Here is a 26,137-nt window from a genome sequence, read left to right as displayed (position 1 = left end):
TGTCTAGGTTTAGGAAGTACTGTGTTATTGTCCATACCTTCGTTTGTCTCTCTACCTCTTCTTTAAGGCCAATAATGCTTAGATTTGCCCCATTTAGGCTATTTTCTAGATTTTGCAGGTGTGCTTCATTTTACTTTTTATCTCCCCTGATTGTGTATTTTCAAATAGCCTGTCTTCAGGCTCACTACTTTTTTATTCTCCTTGATCAGTTCTTCTGAGACTCTGATCTGTTTTTCAGTATTTCAATTGTATTTTTCAGCTCTAGAATTTCTGCTTGATTCTTTTAAATTATTTCCATCTATTTGTTAAATTTATGTGATAGATTGATTCCTTTCCATTTGTTAGCTTGAATTTCATTGAGTTTCCACAAAATAACTATTTTGAATTCTCTGTTTGAAAGATCACATATCTCTCTTTCTCTTCAGCATTGGCCACTGGTGCCACATGTAGTTTCTTCTGTGAGGTCATGTTTTCCTAAATGGTCTTGATGCTTGTGGATATTCATCAGTGTCTGGTGTCTGGGTATTGAAGAGTTAGGTATTTATTGTAGTCTTTGCAGTCTGGGCTTGTTTTTGAACTCATCCTTCTTAGGAAGGCTTTCTAGGTATTCAAAGGCACTTTGCTGCTGTGATATGTCTTTGGTTACTGTGGCCATATCTGCATTAGAGGGCACCCCACGCCCAGTAAAGCTGTCATCTTGCAGACTCATAGGGGTACTGCCTTGGTTCTTGGCTAGGGTCAGGAAAATTTTTTTGTATTAACATACAGAGATTCTTGTTATTTTCTCTCACTTCCCCCCAAACATAGTCTCTCCCACTATTTTGAGTTGCCAAGAGCTGGGGGAAGGGCGACACAAGCACCCCTGTTGCCACCTCACTGGGACCAAACTGCGTTCAACCCAAAGCCAACACAGCACTGTGTCTTCCCAAGGCCCACTGTGACCTCCCAAGGCCCACTGTGACCAATGCCTGGCTATCACCTGTGTTCACTCAAGTCCAAGGGCCCTACAATTAGCACGTGGTGAATCCAGCCAGGCTTATTTTCTTCTGTTCATGGTACTGACTTTCTCTCTCCCTGTAGCCACCACTACCCCAGACCCAGGGTGAGCAATGCCTGGCTACTCTTGTTCACTCAGGGCCCTGTGCTCTTTTGTCAGCTTATGGTGAATGTTGCTTGTCCCGAGTCTCTCCTTTCAGAGAAGTGGGCTCCTATCTGGCCCAGGGCAGGTCCAAAAATGCCATCAAGGAGCCAGTGCCTGGAATCCAGGACCCCAGGAGCTTGTTTGGTGCTCTTCCCTACTATGGTGGAGCTGGTACAAGCTGCAATAAAAAGTCCCATTTACTCCTTCCTCTCTTTTTCTAAGCAGGAGACTCTACCCATAGCCACCACAGCTGTGAATGTGCTGGGTCACACCTGAAGCCAGCGTAGCTCTGAGTCTCACTCAAGGCCAGCAGTGAGTACTGCCTGCCTGCCACTGCTCATTACTTAGAGCCCAAGGGCTGTTTAGTCAGCAGGTGATGAATCCTGCCAGAACTGGGTCCTTCCCTTTAGGGCAGTGGGTTCCCTTTAGCCTGGGGTATATCTAGAATTGTCAACCAGGAGCTAGGACCTGAAATGGGGGCCTCAGGTCTCTGCCTGTTGCCCTATTCTATTGTGGCTGTCCCAATACCCAAGTTGGAAGACAAAGTCCTCTTTACTTTCCCCTCTCCTCTCCTTAAGCAGAGAGAAGTTTCTCCCAGAGTTTCAAGCTGTGCTGCCTGGAGTTGGGGGAGGGTTGATGCAGAAACTCCTTTGGCCACCCCAGCTTGTGTCTCACTGGGTCATTTGCACCTTAGCTTCATGGACTTCAAGTTCAGCACCAGGACTTGCCCAGGAATTACAGTCCTTATGCCCTAGACTGCATTTCAAGTTTATGTAGGACCGCAGAGCTCTTTAGCCTATGGTGGCAGGGCTTACTGGAATCAGCTTCCAATTGCTGGGATGAGTAATTCACTTCTGGCTAGGACTGGTCTAGATGCTCCTTCCATGATCACCAACTGAGTTCTGCCCTGAGTCACTTTCCACTGTGACCAGGCAGCACTGTATTCCAGTGCTAAGTTCCACAATTACTGCACTGTACCGCCTTGAAGCATACAGATTCTCTCTCCATGGCCGGTGGCTGACTACTGCTGGGGAATAGGGGAGGGGTGGTGTAGGTGATTCAAGACTGTCTCTCCTACCCTATTCAGTGCCTCTTTCCTCTATATGATGTTAAAACCAGGTACTGTAATTACTTACCTGAGTTTTGGTTTCTATGAAGGTGCTTTCTTGTGTGGAGAGTTGTTCAATTTGTTGTTCCTGGTTGGGGGGAATGATTTCTGGAAGCTTCTATTCAGCCGTATTGCTCCGCCTTCCTCACTATATCCCTCAATGCTATTTTAATTTCCATTAAGTTTGGAAGTTTCCATTAAATGTCACCATATTTGAATTAACTTCAAAGAATTATGTTTTTAAAAAGTGTTTTACAAAATTCTGTTTAAAAACACTGCAAGTAAATTCTAAATTAAGATATCAACTACTAAACAAGACTTTATATATATGTTTATATAGTATTATTTGTTGTCAATATTTTTTTCTCTTGGTTCAGTCAAGATAAATTTAGAATAAATAGTATACCTATTATTTGACTATTGCAGACAGCATTACTGATGGATGATGAATGCTCACATAGCAAGAAAAATGAGAATTATATCCTGGTAAGACAAATAAAATTATTTTTACATAAATTAAAGTCAAAATGAATTTTGTTTAATTTGCGTTAAAAGATATGCGATATCTCTGAGACATAGTAGACCTCTGGGAAAAATATTTCAGTAGGAAAATATTAGCAAATACTTTCATATTGTCTATTAGCTTCATATTGCTGTTCAAATTCTTCTCACACACTGTCCAAATCATTTTAGAAAGGTTGGTACAAGATAAAGAACTTGTCAACATTAATACATACTAAAAATAATGGCATACCTCCTCTCCCTTCTATAGTTCACACATTCATTTTCTGTCTTAAATTCAAATCTCATTTAGTTTTTCATTTTTTCCGGGTTGGTGTCTTGGATTTCTCCTGTTTTGGGGTTCTTTAAGTAGTACTAATAGAAATTTTTCTTTGTAAAATGGCTTATTTTACCATGCCTTCAGATATTGGGTCATAGTCTGTTTTGCTTACTTTAATCAAATAATTCATTTAAGAAATTTTGCGTACACAATTTTCTGAGAATCTATTAAAATAATATCTTGGATTATTAAATTTAAGGCTTCACTTTGTATATCACTGAGTTAAACAGGGCCCTGGAAATCTGAAGGATATATACATTTGGATTGCATTCCTTAATTGGCCAAAGTGAGGATTCTGTAGGATAAGCTTGAATACTGTGGTAGAGTTCAGGTACAGAACATGGGAATTTTTCTGAATTAATTTGTATGTAAAGGATAGATATTGAACTATTGCTAGCAAAATTTTACAGCCAATAAAGGCCTTAATTATAGGGAAGGAAAAAAATATGTATGTTTCTTCAAACAAAAAGAATTTTAAGAAACTGAGTCATTATAACCTCAATCTTGGTTTGAGAATCCAGAGTAGATTGGCATCACTGAAACATTTGTTCTGTCAAAAGATGCCAGGGCAGTTTTATTTGAAAACAGTTGAAACCAACATGTATTCAGTTGAATGATGTTCTGTTCCTGAACACCTGTTGCTCTCAACAATTTGAAAAACCTTGGTATGAGATAATAGCAGAGGTAATAATCACACCATCATTCTTGTTCACACCGATATTAAGATTTTAAAATATGTGATATATACATCAGATACTGAATCTGACTGGGAATTTACACTGTTATATTTTTGATATAATATCATTATCAATGATAATTTAGGCAACTGATCTCATGTACAGCACTTCAGTGTTGATTTCTTACTTTAGTATTATCATTTCATGTGAATACTATACTCATTTTTATTGTTTTTTACATCATTTCAAATATTATTTCACAGTTTACCTATAGGTATGAACACATTTTTTAAAATAAGAACTTAGTAACCCAGGTAAAATTCAAGGCTATGATTTATTATTAATGTGCTCATTTGAGATAGACCATGAATATGAGAAGCTGTCAAATATGGACTCAATATGAGTTCAGTTTTTCTGGCAATAGTTCCGTCTGTTGTATTTTGAAATTGCCTACTGTATTAGTCCATTCTCACACTGCTTTAAAGAACTATCTGAGACTGAGTACTTTATAAAGGAAATAGGTTTAATTGACTCATAGTTCCATAGGCTATACATGAGTCATGCCTGGGTAGGCCTCAGGAAACTTACAATCATGGCAGAAAGGTGAATGGGAAGCAAGCATGTCTTCAAATGGCAGAAGGAGAGGGAGACAAAGAGAGAGAGAGAGAAGGGGAAAGTGCTACACACTTTCAAGCAACCAGATCTTGGGAGAACTCTGTCATAAGAAGAGCAGGTGGAAGTTTGTCTCCATGATTCAATCACCCTCCCACCAGGCTCCTTCTCCAACACTGGGAATTACAATTCAGCATGAGATTTGGGTGGGGAAACAGAGCCAAACCATATCCTCCACTTAAATAACTATTGAATTTTATTTTAGAGGTTGAATCATATCAATATACGTGCTATAGACTGAAAATTGATGTTCTCCAAAAATTCAGCTTGAAATTTTTACCTCCAATGTTACAGTATTAGGAAGTCAAACCTATTACTATGATTAGGGCCTTAGTATAAAGCCCTTATGAATGCTATTAGTGCCCTCATAAAAGAGGTCTCAGAAAATATTCTCATCCCTTCCAACATGTGAGGACTTGGAAGATTGCTGTCTGTGAACCAGAAAGCCCTCACTAACCCCTGAATCTTCTGACACCTTGATTTCGAACTTCCCAGCCTCTAGAACTGTAAAAAATAAATTTCAATGGTTTAGAAGCCACCCAGTTAATGGTACCATGTTGTATCAAATAAAATGTAGTAAGGAATTAAGTGCAATTAATTTTGTCATGCATAAAATTCTTTGGAAATGATTATGTTTTCCTTGGTGACTCTATAGTACTAAAAGAATATTAGACTTAAGTGTTTTATAATGATATTGGGCTTACATGGTTATTTTTTGTTTCATAAAATGTACAATTCAACTATTGTTTTTATTGTACTATATGGATGCATTAAGTAGCCATGCTGACAGATGCAATAAAATGAGTAAAATAAACAAATATTTTGATTTCTTTTAGACATAAATTTAGCATTTTTTTCACTGTAGTTTTCATACCACACATAAGTAATTTGGCAGATATTCTATTATTTATAGTTTTCTTAGGAAAACTTGGCATGTTGATGGCACAAATTAAAATTCGGATAATAATTAGGAGTAAACAAGATAATTCAATTTAGTCTTGCCTACAATAAAGATATTCTTAATAGCTTAGGAATATAATGAATACCACTTTAAAATGCATTCCAAAAGAAAGAAGGAAAGGTACAATGTGTTTTAGCAGAAACACGTGTGTCCTTTGGATAGTGGCTGATACATAGCACAGAAATTAGAAGGTAAATAATTGCCAGATGAAAGTGTTAAATTATAATTAGTAGTATAATAGCAAACATTTTGAAGATAGATATAATTTGAATATTCTGAGAAACTGTTGATGTCAGATTCTCAGCTAAGGAAATTATCTGTTTGCTTTGAAGGTCTTCAGTTATACTATTAGCAGTCAGTTTATGTCTTTGTAATGAACACGTCTTCTTTTCCTCAGATTGTTTATTTTACTTTAGTAAATCTGATGGGAAGCCTTATGTCAGAATATGTAACAAACATTGATTCATGTAGGCTAAATTTATTTAATTAAAATTATGTTGCATATGCTTCCTATTAAGAATAAAGGTTTATTTAGACTAGTTAGGCCCTGCTTAACAAGAAAGACTTTGGCAGCCACCTTTAAGCCTGAAGCTTTAAAAATGCTGAGCAAAATTGTCAAAGCACAATTAAGAGTAGAGAACTTAAGCTCACTTTTCTCCCATAAGTGTCTTTGCCAAAGACAGAAACTTTGACAATAGAACCAAGTGGAAAAGTGGAGCCATGCCAGTTACCACACCATGCTGAAGACTGATTAGTCATAATTTTTGGTAATAATGCCCACAGGAATAAACCTGGCAATAGTGTACTCTCTTGTTAGCATTACCCCTTTTTCTCCCCGTTTTCCTTGCTCTTTCCCATGGGCCCTGGTCACTTAGTGATACTAGTTTTAAAAGTTTCATTTCTCACCATTTCTGTTACTTTCTTGAATGTGGTGAGTCATTCAGAACAAGTAACAACCATTGATTGAGGTCCTCCTATGCATAAGATTTTATGTAAAGGTACTGGGACTGGGAATATTTTATTCTGACTATGGAAAGCTATGGGAACAATGACACTGGTTTTATTTGCAAACAGCCTGGAAAAGTGCAAAGTATTGGGAGTTGAGGAGAGACAAATGTCCTGAAATCTCAGCTAAAAGAGCAAAGGCCTTGTGCTAGACTCTGAGGGTACAGAAACTATATATATTCGGTTATGTGTCGCCTGTATGATGAGGAAAAAGTTGTTTGGTGTGAAGGACAATGTAAACTTTATAAATAACTTAGACTCCATTGTACAAGAAGTAAGGTACAGGAAGTAGTCCAAAATTTAGCAAGTGATAAAATGCAAAATGAAGAATATTTTCTACTTCTTGAGCTTGAATTCCACAGAATGAGTTTTGGACTTTATTTGAAATTTGTCAATTGCTAGGATATCAAGAGGCCCTGATCAAATAAAATTTATTTTAAAAATGAATACTTCTTATACACTATTGTTGGATATCTATATCTGCATATGCTCTAACTAGGATGAACATTACCTATATTCATGTTAAAATAATAGACTTTACAGATGATCTAGAGCAGGAGTCCACTACCATCAGACCACAGACCAGTATTGGTCTGTGGCCTGTTAGGAACCGGTCACAAAGCAGGAGATGACCGGTGCGCAAGCAGGCATTACCACCTGAGCTCTGCCTTCTGTCAGATCAGTGGAGACATTAGATTCTCATAGGAGTGCAAACCCTATTGTGAACTGAGCATATGAGGGATCTAGGTTGTGTGCTCCTATGAGAATCTAACCTAATGCCTAGTGATCTGAGGTGGAACAGTTTCATCCCGAAACAAGTCCCCTATCCATGGAAAAATTGTCTTCCATAAAACGAGTCCCTGGTGCCAAAAAGGTTGAGGACTAGTGATCTAGACTATCATAAATATGTACTAAAAATTCATACATTTTATTTATATGTATGTGTGTATATATGTATATACCTACTGCTATATCTTAAAACATTATAGTTTATTTAATAGTTTCATATTGCTGCTGTAACAAATTACCACAATCTTGCTGGCTTAAAACAGCATGCATTTAGTATCTTACAACTCTGGAAGTCAGAAGTCAAAAATGGGTCTCATGGAAAGAAAATCAATATGATGGCCTGGCTGAGTTCTTTCTGAAGGCTATAAGGGACAGTTTGTTTACTTACCTTTTGAACTTCTAGAAGATGCCTGCATTACTGGACTTTGTAGACCCCTTCTATCTTCAAAACCACCAATGACTTATCTCAAGTCTTCCTCATGCTACATCTCTCTGATTCTGAGTCATCTTCTGTCTCCCATTTTTGACATTTAAGGAACATTGTGATTCACTGGGTCCATCCAGATAGTCCAGGAAAATTCTACTATTACAAGGTTGGCTGATTAGCTACCTTAATTTCATCAAAGTCTTTCATTCCCCTTTGCCATGGATATCTGTTGAGTGGGGCGGGAAGTGTTATTCTGCCTGTCACAGTCAGTAATATCACACGTGTAAGATCAGGATTTTATTTCTTACCAAGTAACCTTTGTTCTGTCCATAAGTATTGAGCTGCTTGTGTAAATATATGCAATGTTCAATACTTTTCCTCCTCAGTGGTTAATTGATTATCATATTAATACAGAGAAAGGAATTTCCATTGTGCTGAATTATACAAGCTATGTCTTTTATCTTTGGTATATATTCCCATCTCCTATGCCTAGAAAACTGGTACTTTCCATTTAGTGCCCACTTCAATGACACCTCCTCTACGAGAATTCCTCCCTGAAGCCTCAAAGTACTTTAATCTAACTTCTAATGTGGAACCATAAAATTACATTGTAATTATGTTTATTTAAAATCTCCCAATAGATGCAGATGTTCTTAAAGGCAGATATATTTTATATTCTTTATATTCCCTATTTCAGTTCCTAGTATAGAACCAGTACATAATATACTGTTAATAGATGAATGAGTAAATTGTTAAATGAATTAATGATGAAAATAATTCACTTAAGACCTCTCATTGCCTCTCAAATATTTTATCCTATCTTACAGTAGTTATTTAATAAAATATCCATTTAATAAAATTAGCCATTAGGAACTGAAATAATACAACAAATTTTATCAAGCTATACATGTAATATCAGCCTACCAAGTTTTCTATAATTTATCTTCTTTTTTCTCTACAACTGTCAGCATAGCTCAGCCAATCCTAGGTCTGAATTCATCTTGAGACTTTAACTTGGTGTAGGGAATTCAGTGTCAGGTTGTCTTTTTCTTCGTCAGGATCTTGTCCTCCATTCTAAAAACTTGGCTGCTGCCTTAGCTGGTATTTATCTGATAACCAGTGTCTGAGATAACTGCATTTCTGTTAACTGCCTATTTGGGTTTATAAATATTATCTTTCTCAAGATCTTCCATAGCCAAACACTGAAAGTTTTAGGTACTGAAAACCGTCTGCTTGCTTAGAGTATTAATTCTTAATATGCCAGACTATTGTCTTACTTTACAGATAAGGAATTTGAAGCTTAGAATAGTTAAGTTTCCTGACTAGAGGTTACAATGCTGGTAAATGGCCAAACTGGCATTTCAACTCAAGTCCTTAAAATTCTAAAGACTGGTTTTAACTACTGTACTGTACTGTTTTAACTACTGTACTATTTTATTTTAAACATGATTCTGACTGTCCATTTGTTTGATATAACTGAGGAGTGATAAAGATCAAAATAGAGGAAGAGGTAGAGAGAAGAGAAGGACAAGGGAGGAGAGGGGAGAGAGAAAATAAAAAAAAAGAAAAGAAAAGAGAAAAAATATGAGAAAACATCCCCCTCTATTAGGTTTGGCATGTATTGAGGTCATAATCCTAACAAGGTTATGCATTTCTTTTATTAACAAACTTAATAGTTTTGAGCTACCTTTGCAATTCTAGAATGAAAGTTACCTGGAATAATGGTCAGTTTTCATAGATGCAGGCAAAATAATTTGACTTAACTTAAACAGAAAGGATTTTATTATAGAATATTTGATAACTCACAAAATTTCTTGAAGGTCAGCAAATCAAAATTTCTTGGAACGTCAGCAAACCATAGCAACAAAATACCGGACAAGATTTCTGCCTGGAGGGGATAAACTGCAGAGCTAAGTTGAAAGCAGCAGCAACAACAACAACAACAACAACAAAAAAAAAAAAGGGGGAAAGGGGATGGAGTTATGGGATTTTCAGTGTTTAGTATGCAAAGTTTAATTTAGTCTACCTGTTTTCAGTAGGATATTCTCTTTCTCAGTTTTGCCTGTTGTTTATTCAGTTTGGAGCTTATCTAATTTTCTTTCTATAGAGAATAAACTCCTAGTCTTCTGCTAGGGATGGGAGGAGAAGTTGCTTGGGTGCATGTAGTACTTTTAGCTAACCCTCTAGTTGCCAGCCTCATCTTTACTCCCACTTTCTTAGGTACACAGCTTTTCTCTGGTCCTAGAGTAAATGTGGGGTTGTTTGAGGGCAAGGAAGTACACTGCTGGCTCAGGTTTCAGATTTCTTGAGACTATTTGCTTTCCAATGTATGTGTTTATTTTTTCTTCAGCTGCTGCCTGCTCTCAAAGTGCTCACAAATTTTACAGTGAACTTATCTTAAAATGCTCCTCTCTTTATACTTTCTGCTAATATCATAGAGATATTTAGTATTAATATTCATTATTAAAGAATTTTGAAGAATTCTGTGCCAAAACCAAGCTGAATACTGTACACATGATTATAAAACATAAACAGTAAACATTCAATTTTATATGAATATTGGTAAATAATACATGTCTGTATCTACATAGAAAGGACCAAATTGCAGTTAGCATTATGAATTTTAACTTTTTAATTTTCTTGTTACACAGACACTAGTCATTAAGTGTTTAAGAAGAGACCTGATTAGATCAATTGGAATTATCTTTTTTTTTTTTTGAAATGTATCTTAATAAAACCCTATTAGGAAAATATCAGAACTTTATTAGTAATAATTTCTATATTATGCTGAAAATAACTTTTTTAACTCTACTTAATTTATTTCATAAAAAGATTTTAACAAAAGTTTCAGTAAAGTTTCACAAAAATTGCATAAACTCAGATATGTAAAGATTTGCATGTTCTAAAATTTTCACTTAGGGCTAAATATAAAACATATAAAGAAGTAAGACAAATTTCCATAAGCCCCATGGTTTAATATCATTACTTTACAGTCTTATGTGTTTGTTTTAGTGTTTGTTTTAAAGCTTTAGTCAAAAAATACAGGATAAGATTTGTTAATATACACAAAATTTAGTTTTTCAATGTATTCATGTTGAATAATTAGGTTATGTGCTACATAAATTAATACATTTTTATGTGATAAAAACAGTGTAAGTGGTAACAGCTGCCACTAAAGTAGCTTTACGCTTATTCAGATTTAAATTACCTGTTGACTTGAGTAAGTAATTATAATTTTGTCCTAACACTGTGTAACATATGGTGTTTACATTCTTCTCAAGAGCTCCTTGAGGGAAAAAAAAGTACACAGAAACATCAATATAAATAGTGATTTAAGAAACCAATGAAAAACATTTACAAAGATTAATCGTAGTTAATAGGATATTAAATAGTTGCTAAAGTATTTGAATTTGTCTTATTGAATTATTGACATATGATATTATTTTCTATTGTTAACTTGGTGTTGGCGTTGTTACATAATGTATTCATTTTGAGTAATCTGTTTTCCAAATGGAAGTTATTTTTTTATTATCATAGAATTCATTTTAAGCTGTGTGTTCCTTTTTCTTAACCACAAAGCATTATTTTACGTCTATGTTTATATTTTAGACTTTAGCATGTAAGAAATAGACAGCCTAGCAGACTTTTTAAAAATTAAAAAGTATAGGATATAAGATTTGTTTTAAAACCTTTTAAGTTATAAATCTATTAAAAATTCTAGTATATTTAGGTATAATTTTAGAATGGACTGTGTTCCAAATGTTTGCTCAAAAAATTATTTGTTTAGAATGTTGTCCTTGCTAAGCCACAAAGTTCCTTTGAACACATGGTTTATCTAAAAGGTAGCTATATTACAAGCTTTAATTTATTGAGCACTTCCAACGGGCTAGACACATTTTAATGTGTTTTACATATGCTTTTCTGAGGAAAACTTTACCCCAACTCCGTGAGTTAAGCTAGGCATTTTCAACCTAATTTTCTATGAGAAGAAACAGACTCAGATACTTTAATACCTCTGATATGCCTCCAATAAATGGCAGGACCAAATTGATTTCAAAACTTATGCCTGTAAGTACTATGCTATGCTACTTTTCTAATAGCATATATATAGTTATTTTACAATTGCAGGGAACCTTTCTGTTTGTGTGGAATAATTCACTACATATTTTGCCTTGGCATTTAGGAAAAACTGTATTCTGAATTCACAGGAGAGGAGAGTCTTTCTAGATTACTTCCAAGGGCTTAGGTAATTTGGGCCTGAGTCATGTGTTGAGCTACATTTGAATGAGCTATGTAGGTAATATTTACAATTTTATTATTACAAATTTTGGTGCTCTAATTTTTAGTCTGTCATTTTCCAAATAGTCGGGGCAGTTTCTTCCTGGGAGGTAAAAGAGTTCAAGTTTGATCTGGAGTGATACGAACCAATGTGTAAATTTGGATTTCCCTTCATCTCATTTCTTCCCTCTACAGCCTCTTCTCCAGATATACTCATTTCCTGGGTGATTTCATGCCATCTATTGACTGATGCCTTTCAATTATTTATCTCTATCTCAGATTTCTGTAAGTTTCAGATTCATATATTCAGTTGCCTAGTCAGTATATCCACATGGATGGCTACCAGGAATCTCTAAATTGATAAAAACCATTCAAAACATTTTATTCTCATCCCATGATACCTACTTCGCTATTTTAAATTTATTTCTATCCAAGTCTCCAAATCTCTTTTCCAATCTCAATAAATATTTTCATTTACCACTTCATTGTGCAAAAATGAAAAATAATTTTTTCCTCAATTCTTATAAGTTCTTAGTTGGAACAAAAGGCAGATTAACAAGAGAAACATAGTGTATTAACATGTGCACTGCACATGATGTGAGAGAAACCTCAACAAAGCAGTGGCTTAGAACTTCTGGCTTATATAGCATCTTCAACAAAGAACAGTAAATTTGTAGAGAAATTACAGAACAGAGGAAAGAGGTTTTGGTTTTGGGAGAAAACTAATGGTGTAAGGATTCTTTGTAGATTCCCCTGTTGCCCATCTAAGCTGATAAGCATCAGAATTGTCTCTGGTAAAGGAGAATTCATATCCTGCCTTTAGGCAGAAAAAAACAGAAGGTATGGAGAGCTTTCCCTCCATTTGCTGCTTCCTTAATTTCCTTCAGGTAAAAATAAATTTTATGTCAAAGAAACATATTTTGGGGTGACATTTTGGATTTTTTCAGTTGCTCAAGCCAAAAATAAAAGAGAGAGAGAGAGAAAAAAAAAAAAAAGGATAGAAATTCATCCTTGATTTTTCTTACTCTTTTTCATGCCCATTCCAAGAGCAATTCTGTAAGCTCTACGTTGAAAATATATAAATATATTCCAAATCTGTGTTTTTCTTCCATATACACTATTATCAGTATCATTTCTCACCTAGACTACTGCAATGGTTTCTTTGTTCCAACTCTTGTCTCCCCTGTAATTCCATTTTCCACATAGGAGCCACAGTGATCTTTTTCAAAAATAAATTGGATTATGTCATTCCCCTGCTTAAAACACTCCAGTGCCTTCACATCAAATGCAAGATTAAAGTGAAACTGCTTTTTAAGGCCTTACATGTTCTAGCCCATGGCAGCTTTTCCAATCTCATCTCTGATTTCTCTTGCAAGTCTTTTCTAGATCTGGCAATGCTGGCCTTCATGTTGTTCCTCAAACATTAAGTTCTCTCCTTCATCAGGATAGTCATACTAATGTTTTCTTCTCCTTTCTCCACATTACCATATAGCTCGTTCTATCACTGTATTTAAGAATTTTCAATCATATCAGCTAATCAAAGGAGACTTCCCTAACTACCCTTCTAAAATAGCTGCCATATTCAGGTTCATTCCCTGTTTTGTTTTTCTTCATAGCACTTACTATTTTTCATAGCCCAAACCCCTTGTGATCTGACATTACATTGTATGCATGTGTTTAAAATCAGTTTTGCTCAGTAAAATAGAAGCTTAGAATGGGCAAGGACTTATTCATCACTGTATCTCTAGCTCATGCAATACTGACTGGCACAGAAAACCTGTTTAAAACATATTTGCTAAAAAAATTGTTATTTCGTGTTGTATTTTATTTTAACACATATGTTTATGTATATATAATCTACTCATTTACCTGAGTGTGTATGTGTGAGTGTATGTATCTGTGCAGAGGTGTAGGGATTTATTAGGAATATATTAATAAAAATCACAAAAATATGCTAGTCTGTGATACTCAATTATCTGGTCAAAACATCCTTTGGTTTGTAATGAATTTATTCTGATCCAGTCCCTGTCTTCATCCAGTTTACACAGGTTGCATATAATTAGCCAGACAATTGTGTGTCATTCAAGATACAACCTGGTTCAGAAAAAAAGAATCTTGAATTTTACCTTAATGCAACCCATTATGGTAAGATTACAGTGTCACTCACCTCGGAAACAGCGTCCTCTCGTGTATACCCATTTCTTCCCTTAACTGCATCAAATCTTTTTTCTGACTTGAACGTTTCGCTAGCATTTTTAGTACTTTGTTTTGGTAGAAATTGCAGTCAGCTGCAAAAATAAGACAAATAAAACAAAAACAGAAAATAACAGTATCTTAAACCCTATTGAATTTAATCTTACACATAAAACTTGGTCTGAAGGTAGGCAGTCTGGAGAGTGTAGGACTGCTCCTGGAAGTTGTCTGGGACCCTGAGTCCTATTAACATTCTGCTCCCCTTTCCTCATCTCCAGCTTATGAATTAAAGACCTTATTAAAATCTAATACAGCTATTGGAGTTCCTGCCATCACATCAGTGTTCCAGATAGTAGTTGGGAGGAAATGGGGAAGGAGGAAAAAAAACCATACTTGCCAGCTAAGTTAGCTTCGTATAAGGAGCTACTCTGGAAACCCCACATAACACTTTTGCTTATGTCACACTGGCCAAACTTCACTGCAAAGAAGCCTAGAAAATGTAGTGTTTCAATTGGATACTTTGCTACCCCAACTAACATCAGGATGGTATAACTGAGGAACAAGAGGGGGTGCATGTTGATAGACAAGTAACAGTCAGTGTCAGATATATCTGTTTTTTATGGAACTTATTCTACTGTTGCTATAGTTATTGGCATAAGTTTATTGTCCCATATTTTCATTACAGCTCCCACTCTCATACATCACATTATTCTCATCTCTCTGTACCTGCCATCCCATCTAGCAGTGTCTTTTAACCAATAGTTAATCAGTAAATATTTGCTAAATTTGGATTTAAATGACTCAAACCCATTAGCTTATTTCATTAGCACTTTATTCTGGCAGATGATAAAATGCTGAAGAAGCCTTGTCTCTTGTGTTCTCTGCACTTCTACAGATATTTTAAAAACAAGAAAAATGAACATATTCTGTTTAAGACTGTGTTTTTGGATAATAAATGGCCAAATTGCATACTTAACTTTGAATGAAAACCCAATTGAGTTATCAGCGGATTTGAAAGAGAAGTATTATCAATGCAAAACACTGTAAACTGTGATTTGTATTAAATAAACAAAAACTTGAACCTTCTGAAGGAATTTGTGGATAAAAGGACATCAGTTACCTTATGAAGTTAAGCACAGTGAAATATCTAACAATCCTTGCTCCTTCGGCTGAATTATATGCAATGAGGAATTTACACTTCTAAAGTATATTTCCTCTTTTAATCAAAACATGTTTTCATTTCACCTAAAAACCTAGTTTTTAAAATACATATAAGAAGGCCAGCCACAGTTGCTCACGTCTGTAATCCCAGCACTTTAGGAAGCCGAGAGGGATGGATCACTTGAGGTCAGAAGTTTGAGACCAGCCTGGTGAATATGGTGAAACCCCTTGTGTACTAAAAATATAAAACATTAGCCAGGCATGGTGGAAGGCACCTGTAATCCCAGCTTCTCAGGAGGCTGAAGCAGTAGAATTGCTTGAACCCGGGAGACGGAGATTGCAGTGAGCTGAGATCCTGCACTGCACTCCAGTCTGGGCGACAGAGCGAGAGTCTGTCTCAAAAAAACAAGTAAATAAGTAAAATAAAGCATATGAGAAAATATTTAATAGAAAATTGTTTACTCTCTTTCCAAATTCTAAATATCATCTCTATGGTTTGTTTAACTTTGTAATAAGTTTCATAAACATAACATTCATCTCCATATTCAACTCTTAATGCAAAAAAATACAAACAGCCATTCAACATTTTTAGGAATGTTTCTTGAGGAATCATTCCTAAAAATCAAAATAGTCTAAGTTTTTAAATTGAAGTTAGCCAATAAGAAAGTCTTTTTTTGGTGTCTTAGTTTCTGAGCTCACTATAGATTTGTGTTTTATGACAATATATGTCTAATTATTACTGACAGCTTTATGTCATATATCAGATAGCCTCAACTTTTATTTTTGATATATTTGTAACACACACCTATCAATTCTCTTAAAATTTGTTAGAAGACTTGGCAAGATATAAAAATTATATTCATAGTTCTTGTTATATCAAATTGTGAATTACTAGGAGACAAGAACCATATACATATACTTTACTGTATCTTCTAAAATATCTAACTAAGTGCCTTGCATATTTTAGATTTGTATTAAGTACTTATTGAACAAAGTATTTCTTAAGTTTCATGAAGTACTTCTTGAAAGTATAGCAGAATGTTAGGTTAAAATAATGAGATAAAGGACATGGAGGAGGCTTATGTGTACTTTATTTCACTGATATGAATATATTATTTAAACTAAAAATAATTTATAAAATCAGATTTAACCTAGATTAGAACTTTAATTTGGAAGTAACTTTTTTTGCTCCCTCATCATAAAATAAAATTATTTCCCTTTATATAAGAGCATTTATCATGGTTTCTTTTTATTTGTCTCACTTTTAAAATGGAATTGGGTAACAGATTCTCAAATGACAAAGTTAGAACAAATTCAGTTTAGAGATCTTCATTGGCTTTTGTTTGTGACTCTAGAATGAGGCAAAACCCCATTCTATAAAATAGAGTGGGTGTTCCAATTAGCTGAGAAAAGGAGTTTGGTTGTATAGACAGCAAAGGGAAAGCAGAAACAGAAACCAAAAAGCAGATTGGCCGTTTCAAAGTTACTGTCCTTGTAAAGGTTAAAGCAGAGGGAACTCCCTTATCATTCAGGTTAAAACTGGCTTGCTTGGGATTTGGCTGTTATATCTCTCAATCTTCTGATTTATAAGGTCAGATAAACAACTTAATTTCAACTTGGTGTCATGCAACTTTAGCATGAGTGACTTCATTTTGGTTTGGTCTTTTGGGCCTAGTACAGGAGCTTAGTCCAAAGCAATGACCTCCTATAAAGTTTATTTAACAAGGCAATGAAACCCTGGTTCTAGGTAGGGCTCCAGAATCATGGGCACTTAATCCATTGAACCAAGGAAGCAGACATGTGCCAGAAGTGGCTGAAGAGTCCACATCAAGTTCCTAATCAGGGAGCTAGCTGCAAGGTAGAATCCAGTAACAAACAAGAGACTAGCCGCTGGTGCTTCAAACTCAGTTTTAACAGTGGGGAACTAAGCCAAGGAGCACATCAAAGAGACTATGGAGTTTTTTTTTCTTTTAAATCTCAATATTTCCTTTTACATTTAACTGTGATTTAATGGATGATGTAAAAACGTAAAGTAGGCAAAGCTCAAAGTGGGACTGAAGACAACGAGCTGTACAATAGTCCTTGTTTCCTCTTCTTTTCTTTTTTTTTTTTTTTTTTTCTGAGATGGAGTTTTGCCCTTGTTGCCCAGGCTGGAGTGCAATGGCACAATCTTGGCTCAATGCAACCTGCACCTCCCGGGTTCAAGCGATTCTCCTGCCTCAGTCTCCTGAGTAACTGGGATTTTAGGCATGTGCCACCATACCTGACTAATTTTGTATTTTTAGTAGAGACAGGGTTTCTCCATGTTGGTCATGCTGGGCTCGAACCCTAACCTCAGGTGATCCGCCTGCCTTGGCCTCCCAAAGTGCTGGGATTATAGGTGTATAGTCCTTGTTTCTTACATCAAGAACCAGACCTTATGCTCCTATTAAGAAGAAAATAACTGAATTATATTTTTTGTATTAAAAATAATAGAGATGTGAAATTAACGTGTATCTTTTATCTTTGATATGCTAATGGGGGAAATAACAGTAATTTAAAACAGCTTTTTTGAATAAAAACTTAAAACTTTTTTATTTGTGGAAAAATAAAATTTTTATGATTCAATATATATAAATATCCAAATACATAAATAAATGGTAGGTGATAATTTCTTTGGGAAAAAAAGATAAGCAGATTAAATTTCTTAAATATAATTCAGATAGCAGTTTTGAAATTTACTGTTCATCTCATACTTAATGTTATTATTTCTCAAATAAAAAAATAGTGTTACTGTGATGCCAAATCAGGTGTTATTTTTAAGTGTTTTTTCCAACACGCACTCAATGATAATATATAATTAGGTTCAGATCAACAGATATATACCCAGTCCCTCTAACCATAGGATATTGTGTGTGATTCTGCAAAGGATAGTAAAATGAGAAAGATATAGCTACTGTTCTTGAAGAAATTAAAATATAGTATGTTGAATAGAAAAATAACACAAAAATAGTGTAGTAGAATAGTTAAAATAGCGAACTGAGAGAAGTTTATATATCTCATGGTGATGGCTAAAGGGGATAATCTCTTTAAGGGGAGAAGGGATTTAATATTTCATGCTATTATATTTGAATTTTTCTCATTCTGTTATGTTCTTTTAGTAACACCCTATACACTCCTTCCAGTCTCTTTTCTCTAAATCTTCCTTTTGTCTTCTTACTGGAACATCTTGCACCTCCTTCTAACCCATCCATAGGATGGAACATCTTGCACCTCCTTCTAAGCCATTTAGGATGACCTTTAGTCAAAGGTCATCCTAAATTCAAAGATCCATTATTAAATTCTCTTAGCAGTATTTCTAGACACCAACGCTTCCTCCCAAGTAGTAGATATGTTTCTTTTATGTCAATCCTCTGTAACTCTCAAAATAAGCTCAATTATGACACAGCATTGGAATTATTTCTTATGTATTTCTCTAATAGACTGTAATTAATCTGAAGGCAAGAATTCAGTTTTTTTATCAGTGAATCTGATTTTTCAATAAATCTCACCGAATGGAGAGGGTAACTAGAAAATTGCATTTTTTAAAGATATTGGGAATAGAACAAAATGTTACCTCAGTAAAAGTGACTTAATTTTATAAATAAAACAGGATTAAGAAGGAGATGAAATAGTCTCAGAAGCAAAACAGTCAGAACCAGCATTGTGCTGGTAAACATTTAATAGCTCTTTGCAAAGGAGACAAACAGACAAAATGATTCATATAATTTGTTAATTTCTACGTCATTATTGTTGCACCATGGCCAATTTAAAGCTACCAAGTCATGTCTCTGAAGTTGGAGTTAGGAAAAGATGAGTCCAATCAGCTCTTGTAAGCTAGTGCAAGGCAGCTCCAGCAAATAACTCATGAAGAACTAGAAAACGGTTTGTTTCTTGTAGTATCCCACTGTGGTTTTCATGATCTGATACTGAGATATGTATACACAAAATTGATTTAATTCTTTCTGATAACTTCTTTCCTCTTCACCACATATATACCACAGAGATGTACTTTTTAAAAATGACCAAATCAAGAGCAAAATTATTAATTTCAAAAAATTTACAAAATGTTAGAATTTGACCTACAGAAAATTGTATACATATAGTTAAAACAGCTATATAAAACTACTTAATATGAATATTTTCTTTAAAAATATTACATTTTAATATTATAAAATATTACAAATGAAGTATAAATATTTCATTAAGAAGCTTTATGGATTTCTTTAGGAATTTTTTAGTTTTACTGTGAAGAAAATATAGCAAGTTAAAAAGTCTTGTAAGCAATAATTATTGCCTAGACATGCAGGATATGTAATGAATAAATAAGTAAATAAAGTAATATGTGCCATTTCAGGTTGAAAAGTAACTGTGAATTCAACCAGTAAATTATTTTTAAAATACTGTCAAGTTCTGTTCATGTAGTATATGAATGCTGACTGTACATAATTTTATTCTTTTTTAATGTTTGAATTAATGACACTATTAAGATCTTACAGTTAACATCTAGTACAAGCAGATATCAGCTAATTTGTATTTTCCTATCATATAAAATCTGAAGTCTTCTTCAGTAATGTTAATTTTAGCTTGTAATTTTGGACCTTTTACAGCACCTCATATCATAATTGTAAAATTAAAATATTGTTCCTTATTAATATTTGAACAAATAATAAGTAAATCTAATAATACTATTTCTAATTTATTAGGACATAGAGCAATCATTTTGACTAAGCTGTTATTAATTAGTTTATGATAATAACACTAATAAAAAATTTCAGACTTTCAATGTATGAAAAATACTCAGTTTAAACAAATAGAAATGTTCTATATCATTAAGGAACCAAATAGGCTAGTGATTAAAAGTACAGGTTTTAGAAATAGATCTAAGTTGAATCTATGCTCTATTTCTTGTTATTGGACTATAGGTAAGTTTTTAAATTTATGTATTCACTCACTTATGAGTGAGTTTGATGCTGAGGTTATAAAAACAAATACAGCTGACAAAGTCTCTGTGTGCATGAAGCTTTCTGTTTCTTGGCATATACAAGAAGCAAACAAATACTCATAGTGTGGTAATAGAGAAGTAATAGAGAACTGCAGGAATAAAGAGTAAGTTATACTTAATCTATTCTCGGAATCAGAAAGGCCTCCTGAGAAAAGTGGTATTTAAGCTGAGACTTGAAGGAAAAATAAAAATTAGCTGGATAAATGTGAATATATGAAATGAAATACCAAATAAATTTACAGGACTCTCTAAAATTAAATTAAAATGCCACATATAAATCCCTTAACACAGTCTCTGTTAAATGGTAGATGCTGAATAAATGGTAGATTATGCTGTTGTTACTAACTATAGTTTGATTCTCTATTAGACTCCCTACCCTCACACTTGAATGCTACTTTATGGTTTTATTTATGACAGAAATAGCCTGACTGTGCTTACACTGACTGCAAAAGTACTAAAAACTCAATGAGACCAAGAATTTTATCTTTTTTATCTTCATCTGATCACACTGCTTGGAATTTAAACAGGTGTTCTTTAAGTCTTCCTTAGCAAATAAATACATGAATGAATAGGGAAAATACAGCTTTTAACCATTAATACAGAAGTAAAGTTTTGTGACTAGATGAAGTACTATTCAGTAAATAAAATACAGGTTTGCTCCTACTTTTCCCAGTCATTTGACCTCCGAATTATAGGATGGATATGTATAAATTCTGATTATTTATTCAACTAACCATATGCCAGTGTCAGCAATATATTAATTTCAACTGGTAACAACAACAATGCACTGATTTTATCTGTTGGATCTGAATAAGTGTAATTTTTAGGAGTTCATATCTATAACCATTACCCCAAATTGGGATTGAATTGGAAAAGAATCTGACACAAAGCTTACCTAAAGGCAATGCTTTGGATTAAATGTTCATTAAATAACTGAATTTAAATGGTGAATGGACTCTTTTTCCTTCTGGATCATTGTAAATATAGCAGATTAGAGATGAAGTGAATTTCAGAGTGTTGTAAATGGCCAGAGTTAGAAGAGATGGCTTACACCAAGAGCATCAGCTGATTTCTGTGGCCATTTCTTAAGGAGGCTGACAAATTGAGAATAATCAAGAAATGTCAAATTATGATCATCTGATTATTCTAAAAGGTTAAGGAAATATAAAAACACATAAAGAAAGTAATTTCAGAAACTACCAATATATGAAAAGCTTTAACATATTAGAAGACTGATATGGTTTGGCTGTGTCCCCACCCAAATCTCATCTTGAATCGTGGTTCCCATAATCCCCACATGTCGTGAGAAGAACCCAACAGGAGTTAATTGAATCATAGGGGTGGTTACGTCCATGCTCTTCTTGTGATAGTGAGTTCTCATGAGACTGATGGTTTCATAAGGGGCTTTTCTCCCTTCTACTTGGCTCTTCTCTTTGCTACTGCCATGTGAAGAAGTACGTGTTTGCTTCCCCTTTCACCATAATCATAAGTTTTCCGAGGCTCCCCAACCCTGCTGAACTGTGGGTCAATTAAACCTCTTTCCTTTATAAATTACTCAGTCTGGGGTATGTTTTTATCAGCAGCATGAGGACAGACTAATACAGAGACAAACTTAAGTTACATGTGTTACTTGTTTTTTCTCCTTAGTTGAATCACTATTTTTGCACATTCAGGGCTGCCTTCTCCCTGCCTACTCTTAGTATCATCTCTTGAACTACCAACCAAAACAGTTCTCTACAGCATAGCCGTAGTTATCACTTACAAATAAAACTTTGATTATGCATCACCTCTGTAAATTGTTTATGACTTGTAATAATAGCACTTAGATAAAAGCCCCAAATCCTTTTTGTTATTTCACATGAAAATAAGCATACCACTTTTTGTGTGATATGAAAAAATACATGTAATGAGCTAAAAATGGTTCTCCCAAGTTATCATGCCTTAATCTGGGAGCCTATGTATGTTACCTTACTTGAAAAAAGGATTCTTTACAGATGTGATCAAATTCAAGATCTTGAGATGGGGAGATTATCCCAGTGTATGTGGTTGAGTCCTAAATGCAACCACAAGTAAGAAATAGACAGAGAGAGATTTGACACACACAGAAGAAGACGAGGCAGTGTGACAATGGAAGCAGAGATTGGAGTGATGCACAGCGAGGAGCCAAGGAATATGAGCAGCTATCAGAACCTCGAGGAGGCAAGAAACAGACTGCTGTAAATGGTCAAAGTGAGAAGAGATAGATCACACCAAGAGATGACATTAAAACAGCAGCTGATTTCTGTAATCATTTCTCATACTACCAACCAAAACAACCCTCTACAGTGAGAATTTTCATAATTTTTCTTATGAATTTGCATATTTTCCTAATACAAACTAGGGAAGACACTGCCAGAGAAAGGGACTTAGTTCCACCTATTGAGTACCTTAAATCATGGAGGCCTTGTGGCTGGAGGAGAGGTCAAGCAGTAGAATACTAATCGACACAGCCTGGGAGATTTGGGAGGAGAGCCATTTGTCCCTGGTGCTTCGTGCAGACTCCACTATTTATAGGAGCCAATGAAGCAAACAGATGCACTTAAAAACAATATTAAAATCGTTTCAATGTTCTTTCAATTAAATTAATTTTAATTCCAAGTGCTTATCCTTTAGTGATGATAAGAAGTATGACTTCAGTAATTTCTGGGTTATCTCAACCACAGGGTTTTGTCAGTGTCCTGAGATTTTACAAACAATGTATCCATTGGAAAGTTCCATCGAGATGTTGGTAATCAGTTCACACAGCACATCAACCATTTAGGTCCCATGGCTCTGCCCGTTTATGTCCCACAGCTCTGCCCATTTCATGCCATGCTGGAGATGTAAGAACTTTGGGAAGAACTAGAAACTCCTCTGCCTAGGATCTAGCTCATTAAGTCAAGAGTGAACAAGGTAGCTCTTCCTCGCTGAGTCTTTGCCATCTCCCCAGATGATGCCAGGAACAAGCACTAAGTCTCCTTTGCTCATTGAACCAATACAATTCTTCTCCTATCTACTTTAGGAATTTTTCCTCATTTCCTAGCCATCCATTTCTCAAATGTTTTCTTATAACTTTCCGGTGTCCTCTGCATTAGCTTTTAAGATGTTTAGGATTTTATGAGGAGCTTCTAATTTCACATTGATTATTTCAGTTAAACCTAGTTCCTTTCTTAAAATGAGAGGAAAGAGGGAAAACATGTCAGGAAAAACAGACATTTCAACAGTTCACTAAGTTATATGAACTCACCAGGTTGTGTTCTCCTGTAATGTGCTTCTCCTACCACCTCATCCTCTTTTTCAGAACACCCAATATACTTCTAGAACTCATGCCAAGTCTTCCCTTCCAGGTAGATTGTAAAAATCAATGAGAGCAAGATTGCACTTAACATGTGATTATTTAATAAACAAATAAGAAGTATTTCAGGAGATGATACCACCAAACAGAATGTGTTTTATTTGTTTGTTTTTAACAGAATTAGTTTTGACCGAGAAAGTATAAGTAGAACTATAATCCATGAAGCTATTCATCTGCTATACAGAAAAATCAGTATTTGGTCTTTAAACATCATCTTCAATAATAAGACTAAATTTATGGAATGCACAAATAATACTGATTAATTTTTCTTAGGTGTTTTATGCCTACAGAGACCTCAATTGTCACCCAATGATGGTGGTTTTTGGAGTGTAGGCTGCATGGATCATAATGGCAAACCTTATTTAAACAGAAAGAAAAGCAGAATATCAGTCATAATGTTTTCTCTGTAAGAATTGAATAATTGAAGTAAATATATAAATCTTAAAATATCAATTGTCATATTGGCTTTTGCAACTTAGGCAATTATAAGATATAAGACATTTTAAGGACTAGTGAAGACAATTTTATTTAATTTATTCTAAGTTTTAGAAACTTTATTTTTCTCAACTAGAGAATTATTTGAAAGCTCCCAACCCATGATTTCCTTAAAAACTCACATCTAACTTAGATATTGGTAGTGGTTCATGCTCTTTTTTCTGCTGGCCTGTGTCCCTTCCAAACACTTTAATGGCATTTTACTGTTAAACAATATATATTTCTCACCACCTGAAAAACTAATTCAAAATAATATTTCTTTATTCTGTGAGGTCTCTCACTGTTGTCATTCTCCTTTTATGGCCTATACACATTTCTTTTCCCAAATGAAAAGTAGAGAAAAAAATCATGACAACCTTGTGTGTCTGCAAGTCTCTGTAAAATGCCTCCGTCCAAGTTTCCTTCCAATCAGGAACATAATTCTTAGCAAACAGGTCACTAACTCACTTAATTAACTCTCTGCTATGTTCTTCGAGGAGTTTCTATATCAAACTTGAATTGGCATAGCATTTAACAAGCTATACGAGGCATTTGGGAAACCTGTTTTTAACAAAAATGGCTTCTTAAATGGGCTTTGATCTCCTTAAAGGATTCTGAATAACTGTATAAAATCCTAATGCGCTTATTAACAATGCATATATATGCAGATTTTAAACAGAATGAAAGATAAATTTCTTTTCTGCCTCCTTGGGGAGCATACTAATATGGATTTTCTTTAAACATTTATTGACCTATTGAACATTTAATAAACAGATATTTTACTCAAGCCTCCCTCCAGATCTTTGACAATTAAGAAATAACATAAAAACCTGTTTAGAATTGCATCGTACTCTTCTCTGTTAGTATCTGGGATAGAGATTTTAAGGAGAGTGATCCTCTTTTCTATTTTTCCACTCATAATTTTTTTTCAATGCTTACTGTTTGTCAGTCACTCCACTATAGACAGGGTTGCAAAGTCAATTAAGCTATGGTTTCTTTGCTTCAGGAAATTGCAGACTAGAGAAAAGTGGAGCAGAAAAGAAAAAATAAACAAAGAAAATATACAATGATAGGCCAGACTGATACACTGATAAGGCTTATAATAGATCTTTATCTAAATACAAAAGTCAGACATCTAATTTAGACCAAGAGAGGATAATATTGAGAGATGAATTTTACAGAGTGAGTCATGTGTTACTGAATAGGGAAAGGCTATCCTGAGCAGAAAGATGGGTATATATGGGAGTAAGCATGACCTGTTTGAGAATTTTTAAGAAATTTATGACTGTCAGCTTTATGAGTTCCTGTGAGGGTTGGTGGTTGGCACTAAAGTGGTTAGCAGGAACACTAAAGGCATCGTAGGAAAAAAAAAAGGGAAAGTGTGTGTGTGTGTGTAATTAAGTAACCTAGAAAGGAGATTTTAGAGCATAAATTTTTAGAAATGTGGGGCCTTGTCATATGCCAAAATCTAGACAAACCAATCAGTGTCTATCAACCAGCTTACTTATATTTGAACATAGCAGATGAGTCTTCCTAGTGCAGATGAAAATATTTTCTATGTGTGAAAATAATTTCCTGAAAGTTCTGTCCACATAATTTCCCAAGTTCATATATAATGTTCTTTATGCAGAAATTTTATTTACAACTGAATTCTTGAAGATCACGCCTGCTAAGTAACACCAGGTGCAACTAAGTAAAGAGAAGTAAAATATCTGAATGCTCACCCAGAAAGTGATCAATCGATTTCATTTTAATATATTACTTATATTTAGTGAATATACAAAGAATATGTCAAAAATCACTGGCCAGGCCTGATGAATGTGGACCTATAGTCTGAACTACTCAGGAGGCTGAGGCAGGAGAATTGCTAGAGCCCAGAAGTTCCAGGCTGCAGTGAGCTATGATCATGCCACTGCTGGGTGACAAAGCAAGGACCTGTCTCTAAAAAGTAAACACAAATAAATAAATAAATAAGCAAAATTACCTTGTCATTATGTGATGCCATCTGGTATTG

The 26,137-nt window shown here is 34.6% G+C and overlaps 1 protein-coding gene across 8 annotated transcripts in view; it reads left to right on the top strand.

Moving 5' to 3' along the window:
• The window catches only part of CCSER1 (coiled-coil serine rich protein 1), a 1,438,304-nt gene that overhangs the window by 578,806 nt on the left and 833,361 nt on the right, over positions 1 to 26,137 (top strand). For 6 of the 8 annotated variants that reach the window (XM_050790436.1, XM_050790437.1, XM_050790435.1 and 3 more), the window contains exon 8: positions 2,676 to 2,735. The exons of the other annotated variants lie outside the window; for them this stretch is intronic. In XM_050790436.1, coding sequence (XP_050646393.1) covers positions 2,676 to 2,735 — 60 coding nt within the window. The remainder of the gene's footprint in view (positions 1 to 2,675; positions 2,736 to 26,137) is intronic. 8 annotated transcript variants of the gene reach the window in all.

The sequence above is a fragment of the Macaca thibetana genome, chromosome 5 (assembly GCF_024542745.1).
Source record: "Macaca thibetana thibetana isolate TM-01 chromosome 5, ASM2454274v1, whole genome shotgun sequence".
Classification (NCBI taxonomy): Eukaryota; Metazoa; Chordata; class Mammalia; order Primates; family Cercopithecidae; genus Macaca; species Macaca thibetana.
Note: the sequence above shows the minus strand (reverse complement) of the source record. Positions and strands in the feature narration are given on the sequence as shown.